The following is an 11728-nucleotide window of genomic DNA, read 5'->3' as shown; positions in this document are numbered from 1 at the left end:
ATTTTCTTGTTTGAGCTAAAATCAGTTTTATCTAAATTATGTTATCTTATTTTTGTATTTCTAAATTCATGCTGTGATATCATATATTATATTTTTTACATTTGCCATTATTTTATTGTTATATGCATTTATTATATGTGGGTACTTGATTTTGTATTTTTGATATGATTAACTGTTTTTATCAGTTTCAGTTTTTTATCTAGGTCCATGTTTGTGCACTATACTGGTTGTGCCTTTATGTTCATTTTTTCTGTTCAATTGTACCTTTCCGTTCACTTGTATCTGTTTAATTGTACCTTTCAGTTCACTTGTATCTGTTTAATTGTACCTCTCCGTTCACTTGTATCTGTTTAATTGTACCTTTCCGTTCACTTGTATCTTTTTAATTGCACCTTTCCGTTCACTTGTATCTGTTTAATTGCACCTTTCCGTTCAATTGTATCTGTTTAATTGTACCTTTCCGTTCACTTGTATCTGTTTAATTATCTTTCTGTTTTTTGTGCCTTATTGTTAATTTGTGTCTTACTGTTTATTTTGACCTTTTCGTTAATTTTCATCATTTGTATCTTTCTGGTTTTATTGTATTTCTTTGTTCATATGCATCTCTCTGTTCAAATGAGTTTTTCTGGTTTTTTTTGTAAATTTTTGTTTATTTGCATTTTTCTGTTTATTTGTATCTTCTTTTATTTGTATCTCTCTGGTTATTTGGACCTTTCTGTTCACAAGTGAAAAGAAAGTGAACAAAGTAAACCTTCAGTTGATGTCTAATGTCTATTCAAAGATTTGTGGGTAACCCTGCATCTTAGAAAGGTTAAGGTGAAAGGTTAAATAGTTTTCTAAATAATAATAATACACTAATTATTGATAGTAATTTTGTTGCGATTTCATGTTATTATCAATGCCTGATTTCTAAAAATCTCAATGTTATCAAAACTTTTCAGCTTTTTTACACATTTGTAAAAGCTTCAATATTCATGATAAAATGACATTTATTCCCCCTTCCCCCCCAGCTTCTTAAAATTCATTTCACAGAAAGTTTATCGATTTTGCAAAAATTTTCAGCCAACATTTATTGCGAATTTTACAGAAGCGTAGTAAGAGGCAACCGAGGGGGAATTAGAGGATGGGGAAATAAGCATAAAGTGGGGGAAACAGTATATATAAAATACTGAACATAAAATATACTAAAACAATACAATACAATATACAATATAGAATATACAATAATACAATATACAATATACAGTATACAATATACAATATACAATATACAATATACAATATACAATACAGTATACAATATAAAATATACTATATACAATATGTACAATAATACAGTATACAATATAAAATATACTATATACGATCTACAATGTACAATATATACATTATACAATATACAATGTACAATGTACAATATACAATATACAATATACAATATACAATATACAATATGGAGTATACAGTATAAAATATGCAGTATACAATATACAATATACTATTTACAGTATACAATATACAATATACAATATACAGTATACAATATACAATAATACAACATACAATATACAATATACTATATACAATATACAATATACAATAATACAGTATACAACATAAAATATACTATATACAATATGTACAATAATACAGTATACAATATAAAATATACTATATACGATATACAATGTACAATATATACATTATACAATATACAATGTACAATGTGCAATATACAATATACAATATACAATATGCAATATAATACAATATACAATATGCAATATGGAATATTCAATGTACAATATAGAATATGCAATATATACAATATACAAGTTACAATATGCAATATACAATATGCAATAAACAACATACAATATACAATATATAATATACAATATACAATATAATACAATATACAATATGCAATTTGGAATATTCAATGTACAATATAGAATAAGCAATATATACAATATACAATATGCAATATACAATATACAATATACTTTATACAATATACAATATACAATATACAATATACAATATGCAATATGCAATATACAATATACAATATACAATATACAATATACAATATACAATATACAATATACAATATACAATATGCAATATGCAATTAGCAATATACAATATGCAATATGCAATATACAATATACAATATACTATATACAATATACAATATACAATATACAATATACAATATACAATATGCAATATGCAATTAGCAATATACAATATACAATATACAATATACAATATACAACATACAATATACAATATACAATATGCAATATACAATATACAATATACTTTATACAATATACAATATACAATATACAATATACAATATATAATATACAACATACAATATACAATATGCAATATGTAATATAAAATATATCTCAGATCAAGTTATGATTGCTAATGAGTTCAATAAATATTTTTCATCTATTGCCCAATCTTTACAGAAGCTATTCCTAAAGTAGGTTAAAAGATTTTTCAAAATTTCTTTGACTTCTTCTAATCTAATACACTTTTCAGTGTAGCCTTTGCCGACGACACAAATGTGGCATCAAAATGTAAAAACTTGAATACTCTAGCAGACACAGTAAATAAAGAATTAGAAAAAATAGCTTGTTGGTACATGTCTAATAAACTTACTATTAACTTTGAGAAAACTAATGCAATTTTATTTTCAAATTCTTTAAATGCACAAAACGACTGTCCTGATGTTTTCTAGGAGAAACTACACGAAAAATTTAACGCATAAAAGAAACAGATTCAGTTAGTTTCTTGGAAATATGGCTGGATACTAAAATTGAACTTTTATGGCTATTTAAAAAAGATATACAGGCGATTAATTAACTTTTTTTACTTAATGCTATGAAAAAAATTAAAACTTCTTAAGCTTACCATGAAATAGCTTTATATTTCTCCTTTTTTCACTCTCATTTAGAAATTAGTTCACCATTTTTAATGCTAACTTCAAACACAAATATTGATAAGATAGAATCATTGCAAAAGAAAGCTATTTGTATATTGTTGGGGTTACCTTGAAAAAGTCACACAGCGGAAGCGTTTTGGGCTTTGAACATACTCCTCTTCAGAAAATTAGCAATTTTTAATGTTATAAAATTTTTATTTCAATTTAAAGGAGATCAATTACCCCCTACTTTTAAAAAAGATTTCGTATTATCAAAAAATATCAAAAACGGAAATCTTAGAAACAGAAATGATTTTTAAATTCCTAGAGTAAAATCTGTTAAAATTGGACTGCTTCCTCCTCACAATTACCCTAAAATATGGTATGGAAATAAACAGCACTTTTCAAAGCTTTCTAATATCAATCTTTTTTCGAATTTTAAACAGGTTTTAATTGAAGAGTTTTATCAGCAGAACAAATGTTTTAATTCGAACACTTGCAAAAGAATCGAAGAAAGCAAAGACTAAAAAGATTAACAAGAGTAAAAGATATAATCAAGCATAAAGGATGTCAAATATCGGCGCGAATTTAAAAGATGCTTAAATATGCCCGTTTTGCGTAGAACCTATATCTTTTTCACAACCCATAAAGCGTTTCAAAAAAAAATTCTTTAACATTACAAATATATAAAAAGTAANGGGGGGGGCTCATTTAATATTACATCTGCTTGCATTTCCCTTCCTCAGTCAATCTATATTCTACATTGCATTGCATTGCACTCCCACAAACTTGAAGATTAAGAAAAGAAACAAATTATATTCTGATTCATAACAATATCCTTAACAAAGCTTTGTCTGATCAAGTATTAAATTAAACATCCATGTTTTCCATTTTGAAAACTTATTATTTTTATTTGTGGTTTCTCTACAAAAGTGACTCATGCATTTCTTGCTTCAGAAACGATGGAGAAAAGAATTGGTTTCAAAGGCACATCGGACATACCACTTTATAAATGGAGGGTCAATTGAAATTACGAATGTATTCCATTTAAGTATAATTACATCACATAATAAAAAATACATTAAAGTCTCACTTTTGCCCTTAACTAAAAAAGTTTCATTAAGAAAGCTTTAATCAATACTGCCTTCAGTGTTAATATATATTTGATATCTTTATTCATAATTTATGGGGGGGCACAATGTTGCCAAGGGGGGCACCAAAAATGCCCCACCCAAACCCTATACAATTGTCCTGATTATACATTATGCAATTTACAATGTATCTACATTATAAAAAAGACGAATTAAAAGAAACTATTGAAAAGAAATTGAAAACTTGTTATTGAATATACTTTTCATTTTAAATAATATACAAACAGATTTATTCATTACTAGTTGAAGGGCCCGGCGCAATGTACCTCAGAACAAGGAAAAAAACTTTATTTCTTTATTTTTTTTATGTTTTTTACCTTTTTCTTGACTGGTACAAGCATAAAGAACAAGGTAAAGTCATTTTTATATGATTTTGCATATTTTTACTCTTGTCGTGAGCCTGTTATATGCAGGTTGTATGTGGGCTAAAATTCACTATAGATTTCAGAGTTTTCATTTTGATATAAAAATCGTCATAAAATGGTCATTTTTCTAAATTTTTCTTTCGTTTTTTTTCGGTAAACACCAGATATATGTTATATTATCTAATATCTGGTTAGTAACTGATATTGGACTTTCATCGACACCAAAAATTAATATTCGAATTTCACAATTTGAGAAAATGGTCACCCATGAGTGTACACAAAAAATTTCAGCCCAATCGGTCCAGCTGTTTGGCCGGCTATAGGCAACATATAAATATACGAATGTCATGTTTTATTACAATGGATACAAGGTATATGAATACCTTTTCTCCTTTTCTCCCCTTATCTCCTCTAAACCTCTCTTATTGTTCTTAACTTCTCTTCTCCTCTTTACCTCACTTACCATCCTCTTCTCAGCTAAACCTCTCCTGTTTCTCCTATTATCCTCTTCTCATCTAAACCTCTCCTGTTCCTCCAATTATCCTCTTCTCATTTAAACCTCTCTTGTTCCTCCTGTAATCCTCTTCTCATCTAAACCTCTCCTGTTCCTCCTGTTATCCTCTTCTCATCTAAACCTCTCCTGTTCCTCCTGTTATCCTCTTCTCATCTAAACCTCTCCTGTTCCTCCTGTTATCCTCTTCTCACCTAAACCCCTCCTGTTCCTCCAATTATCCTCTTCTCATCTAAACCTCTCTTGTTCCTCCTATTATCCTTTTCTTATCTAAACCTCTCCTGTTCCTCCTGTTATCCTCTTCTCATCTAAACCTCTCCTGTTCCTCCTATCCTCTTCTCATCTAAACCTCTCCTGTTCCTCCTATCCTCTTCTCGTCTAAACCTCTCTTGTTCCTCCTATTATCCTTTTCTTATCTAAATCTCTCCTGTTCCTCCTAGCGGTAATAATTGTTGCAACATCCCAGCTTTCCACTCTCTTTGAAGACGACCTTTTAGAAAACAACCCTGGGCATTTGCGCACTGTTTCTGTTCCAAGCCCTGAACAACAATGGAAAGGGAGGAAAAGTTTTGCTTAAAATGGAACGATTACAGTTCCAACCTAGAGAAATCTTTCCGGGACCTGAGAACAGAAAAAATCTTGTTTGACGTAACACTAGCCTGTGAAAATACACAGGTCGAGGCCCACAAAGTAGTTTTGTCAGCTTGCAGTAACTTTTTCAAAGATATTTTCAAAAACAATCCCCACCCTCACCCCCTTCTCTATCTCAGGGGGATAAAGCTATGTCAGCTGACCTCTCTGCTAGATTTTATGTACAATGGTGAAGTAAACATGGGACAAAGTGATCTAACCGAATTTCTGGCTGTATCTGGAGATCTGGAGGTGAAGGGCCTTACTCCCGACGGCGACGTTGTGGATAAAGAAGCGGCGGGAACTCCTCCTGTAGAACTGAGCGAACCACCGCCCTCGTCACCCACTGCTAAGCGAAGGAAAGTATCTCCTAGCTTGGTAGTCCGACATGATCTTGGACAATCAACATCAGAGAAAGAGGAGAGTGATGGTACTGTTGTCAAAACAGAAAAGGTCTGTTAGATTTTAACCTTCATAATATGTTTTCTTGATTTTTATATTGTCCATTGTCTATTTTTAAATATTTTTTACTCATCATAAATTGCTTTTTTGGATGTATTCACATAATTTCAATGTTTGGAAGTGTACCAGTCAAATCACATTCACTTCGGTATATTCCTAGAGAACGATTTTTGGACCCCCCCAGGCCCCCCCCCTCCTATCAATTTTGTACATGGGTCTGACAGGAAGTGTCTTAACTTAACCTAACCCGTGGCCGCAGCGCTCGGCCCCCTAGCCCATCCTAGCCNCAATAAACGTCAAAACGGCTGAACCAATTAGGCCTAAATTTTGTGTGTGTGTGTGGGGGGGGGGGGGGGGTCCAAAAATCTTCTCTATTATTTTTATATCTAATACATTTTTAAACATTAAAAAACGTAATACAACAACAAAAAAAGTTTTAGTTGATGGTTATTTTGTTTAATGTTTGTCAAATCATTTGAATATATATTTGATATTGTAGACCTTCGGATTTGAGGAGCAGTTAGAACCGTGTGATGATACAGAATTGCCTTTTAATGATTCAAATATGGACGAAGAAAACGATTTCTCGAGATTCGTCGCGGCCGACGATTTCAAGTTTGACCAGAATACCCCAGCAGGTTAGTTACCATACAGCATTAAAATACTTTTTGTAATATACAAAGATTTTTGAAATTCGATAATAAAATACAAAACAAATTTAAATTTTTTTTACGGTACTCAAGATGTTCAATCTTTTCCTTCATAAATAAAAAAAAGACATAGCTTAGTTTAAAAATAACCTCACTCCGATAAACATCTAGAGAGGAATATTATTTCGTTTAAATGTGTTTTGGTATAATAAGATTAAATAACAGTGTCCGAATTTAATGAATTTGAGCCGCGGCTTAAATCTGCCAAACACCGGTTTTAATTGAGCGTCTGCTTAAATCTTGAAAAAATGAATACAATTTTTAGTGGAATCAACCATATTTTAGCCGCGGCTCAAATTCTTTAAATTCGGTCTCAGAAGTGCGCTTTAAAAAGTGTTCATGAGTTGTACAGATTTGTCTACCACACAAAGATTAATTATATGCATCGGCTTTTAATTATCAAAAAAGATTAGAAGACTTCGGTGGAGTCTATTTTACTATTTAAAGAAACTCTGCATGAAAATTGGTTTTTATTTTAAGATCAAAACGAACTCCATGGAATTGATTCCATCTATCTAAAAGGGGCTGTATTTGTAAATTCAAGTGACCCTCCTTGAAAATAGGATAATGTCTGATTCACAATGGTACCATTGAAAACTTTGTTTGATCAATCATTTGGAAGATTTTGGCTTTTCCTAAGTTTAAAAAGTTTTATCTTTGATATTCTGATATGCTTTCCTGCAGTAGTAATGCGTAAGTCACTTTTGTAGAGAAGCCTCAAATTGAAAATAATCAGTTTCAAAATTATATACATTGATATCTAAGTCATACTTGATCAGGCAAAGCTTTAAAGGGTACCGTTGTGAATTGGAAATTGAAATCTTTGCATGGAGCCTGATCACTTGAAATTGCGCGTACAGTCCATCAGTTAAACATTAGTCGTAATAAAATATGATTTTGAAATTATGTTTTTGTTTGTTAGATATGTACGACGAGCACAACGCAAAAGTTGATCTAATGGTTCGATCCAAGATGATGGAGACGGGAGACGGTTGGGCCTGCTCCGCCTGTGTGTTCTCCGGAACCATCAGGAAGGTTTACCAGCATGTTGAGCTGAATCATGTTTCTGTTCAGTACTACTGCCAAATTTGCCAAAAAGTTTGCAAAACTAGAAATTCGCTGTTCTGCCACAGGTACAATATTTCAATTTGGAATGTTTAACTGAATTTTACTTATTATTAATCTTTAAAGGATAAGAGTAAACAATACATACATAAGTTAAGAGTTGATATGAGCTGTACCATTTCTTTGTCTTTCCAAAGTTTTGATACAAAGTATTCTATAGTTCATCCACTGAGAACCAGAAAACTGTTAATGAATGTCGTCTTTTTTCCTATTTAAAGGTTTTATAAATTGTAAATTTAGACAATTTTTCCGAGTATTATTTTAGAAATAGTTAAGTTGCAAATCACAAAATCCTAAGCAACAAAATCTTGGCCATATTTATAATATAAAGATAGATAAGAAGACGAGAATTCCACTGTTTTCTGGTACAACCTTAAGAATGACCGTCCCTGATCTAACTTCGACATTAAACTTGACTAGGGAATTAGATATTAAAATGTTCATCACATTTTTTCTACCAAAGGGGTTGAAGTTAATAGGCTACAAAAATTTGAGAAGTTTTTTTTATTAACTATTCTCCAATCTCCATAAGCAAACTTTAACCGAAAGGGTGTCCAACGAAATATGAAAGTATCAAGACGACTTGAAAGTGATCTTTGATTTTTGAAATAATTTGAATTTATTCGTAAACCTAATTTTAAAGGTAGAATTCTAGAATAAATAATCACAAATGACCCCCGAGTCTAGGGATTTCCAAAATGTGGTCTGCTTTTTTTGTGCTGTCAATTATACCGAAGATCTGAAGAATTTTCTTAGGATTTCGACAATTTTGGTTTAATTTAATAAAATTGAAATCTGAACGAAATTCTTAATATAAATATTGTTTCTTGTTTAGATATCGGTATCATCGGAACAAAACACAGAGCCAAGGGGAGGAGTCGGGAGGGTTCTCACCTCCAAACAAAACCATCTCTTCAGGCCAAGCTTGTACCGGTATGATGAAAGACATGTTAAAACCTCCTTCGAATTACATTCTCGCCAAAATAGAAAATAAATGAAAAAAGCATCAAATATAAGAATTGTAATTTTTAATTATATATTATATGTTATTGGTTTGTAAATACATTAAAAGAAATATAAAGAAATCTGTTCATAGCATCCATATTCCACATATATTTGGCTTGCGTCAGTTGGTTTGTTTGTAGGGCCTCACAACGCTTAAAAAATTGTATCTAAAAAGTTCAATTTATAAAATAGGAAATCCACTTTTAAACGGGATTTATGATGTGCTATGAAAATATGGTGGCATGGAAAGCAACATTTAAAAGCTGAAACTATAAAAAGAGGGTTTTCTACGCCGGGTGTTTCAATTAACAAGAGAATTACGACACTTTAATTATCTTTTTTAATTCAGAATTATTAGTAATGATATCTCAGAAGTGGCTGATGCTTTATGAGTAGAGGCAGTATCACTATCCAGATATCCAGGATGATGTATCCCAACCTTACGTGGTTTCGTCTTTAAGTTATAGTGTTTGGATGAAAAGCTCCATGGTTAAGATTGTAAAACTTCTAGGTTTGGATAATAAAATCCATAGTTCAAGTGATTAACTACATCAAGACGAATTTAGAGAACAGAGATGTATTATCAATTATTTAGAATATGCAGTGAAACCCTTAATAACGAATACATCGGAAGAATTTATCAAATGTCGTCTTGAAAATTTTTCAATGAGTTTTATACTATATTACGTACATCTTAGTAATTGCGAAAATAAATAAAAAGCCATGAATATACGAGAACAGTTTTAAAGAGTTCCATATAATCATTTAATTAAAAAACTAAATATCTGCAACATTCCATTATCAGAAAATGAAGAATACGACATTTGATGAATTCTTTCGATGTATTCTTTATTAAGGGTTTCACTGTATAACAGCCAGAAAAACAATTCACTGCACAATGTTAAAATTTAAAAATAAATGTGTAAAAAGAGAACACCTTATTCAGTAAATACGTAACAAGAAACCTAAAGATGGATTTGATGTCAACTAAACTAAAGATTTTATTAGAGTTTATCCCTTGAACTATGGAGATTTTCATTCAAATCATGAAGTTTATTATCTCAAACCCATTGCACTTAAACAATGAAGTTTATTATCTCAAACCTATTGCACTTAAACAATGAAGTTTATTATCTCAAACCTATTGCACTTAAACAATGAAGTTTATTATCTCAAACCTATTGCACTTAAACAATGAAGTTTATTATCTCAACCTTAGAGTTTTGCTTCACCTAAACCATAGCAGTTTAGCTCATGAACCTTGGAGGTTATAATCTAAACCATGGAGTTATTAATCTAAACATTGGACTTTATTGCCTGAACCTTTGAGTTTAAATTCCTAACCTAACCTGAACTATGGGGTTCATCAGCTAAACCTTGGAATTTATCTCCTGAAACATCGAGATTTTTTTCATTTAACCCTGAGTTTATCACTTAACCTTAGAGTTTATATCCGAACCATGGCATTTTTTTTATTTAAACTGTTGAAAATTTTCATTTAAACCTGAAAGGTTTGCGTTTAACCAAGGAGTTTTTAGACAAAACATGAAGATGTCATTCAAACCATGGTGTTTGCATTTAAACCATGGAGTTTTTCAATCAAACTTATAGTGTTTGTCTTTCATAACATACAGTTTTCATTTAAAACATGGAGTATTTCGTTCTAACACTGAATTTTTTCATCTGAACCTTGGTATTTATCATCATAACCATGGAGGTTTTCATGTAAACCATTAAGCTTTTCATTCAATCACAGAGTTTTTCATCTAAACCATGGAATTTATCATCATAACCATGGAGGTTTTCATGTAAACCATTGAGATTTTCAATTTAACCACGGAGTTTTTCCTCTAAACTATGGTATTTATCATTATAACCATGGAGGTTTTCATGTAAACCATTGAGCTTTTCAATTTAACCACGGAGTTTTTCCTCTAAACTATGAAACTTACTATCCTAACCATAGAGTTTTTTATTTAAATCTTAGAGTTTCACCTGAATACTAAACTGGGTTCTCTTAGACGGATCTAAATTTCTTATCTAAATTTTTATGGTCATATTTCGTAAAATATAGTCATATTTCGTACAACTCTGCATTTCACGGTAGATCGCGAATCATATGTTCTTATGTTCCCCCAGCCTTATTAAATACTTTTCTAACATTGAATATTTGCAAAGACTTTCTTCTAATTTTGATCACACTCCAGTAATATTAATTTCTGACACACCTTTTTAAATGGTTTTGAAAGCTCAATAGTTCGCCTTCCAAGATCGTTTAGTTACTTTTTAATGAGTTTTTTTAACATGTCTCTGGTCCTGGAGAGGAGTGTATAATCTTCGATGTTAACTGTTATAACGGAGAAAATGAAAATATGTTCACAATTACATCAAAAATCAAAGACGACGCTCAAGTCGTCTTGCTACTGTCATATTAAGTGGAACACTCTGTATATTGTTAATCTATTTATTCGTACACAATTATAATGTTACAGTTTAAAAGCAACGAGAATTGAGCTATATAACAATAACTAGCTGAAGGGCCCGACGTTGCCCGTGGAAAAAAAAATATTTTGTTAGCTCATTCGGTCCTGCCGTCTGGCCAGCTATAGGCAACATATATATGAATGTCTTGTTTTATTATATGAATTAATATAGAATTAATATATAGTCGAAAACAATAAAAACATAGTTAGTTGTTATATATAACGTCAATAATTTCAGCTATTTCATCATAATGAAATCCGTCTAAAACATTTCGATTTGACCGGATTAATAATAAAATTTTTAAACAGTGGAATTTTCCACGCATTTTTATGCGGATTCGCATA

At 30.8% G+C, this 11728-nt stretch overlaps 1 protein-coding gene across 1 annotated transcript; it reads left to right on the top strand.

Annotated features, from left to right (window-relative positions):
• Positions 1-5470: 5470 nt before the first annotated feature.
• LOC111704381 (zinc finger protein 131) lies at positions 5471-8930 on the top strand. The gene is made up of 4 exons (XM_023476609.1): positions 5471-6051; positions 6560-6698; positions 7693-7903; positions 8731-8930. The coding sequence occupies exons 1-4, from the start codon at positions 5518-5520 to the stop codon at positions 8891-8893; spliced, it is 1047 nt and encodes a 348-aa protein (XP_023332377.1). The 5' UTR covers positions 5471-5517; the 3' UTR covers positions 8894-8930.
• The last annotated feature ends 2798 nt before the right edge of the window (positions 8931-11728 follow it).

The sequence above is a fragment of the Eurytemora carolleeae genome, unplaced genomic scaffold (genome assembly GCF_000591075.1).
Source record: "Eurytemora carolleeae unplaced genomic scaffold, Eaff_2.0 scaffold131, whole genome shotgun sequence".
Lineage (NCBI taxonomy): Eukaryota > Metazoa > Arthropoda > Copepoda > Calanoida > Temoridae > Eurytemora > Eurytemora carolleeae.
This window is presented reverse-complemented; position numbering and strand designations above follow the sequence as displayed.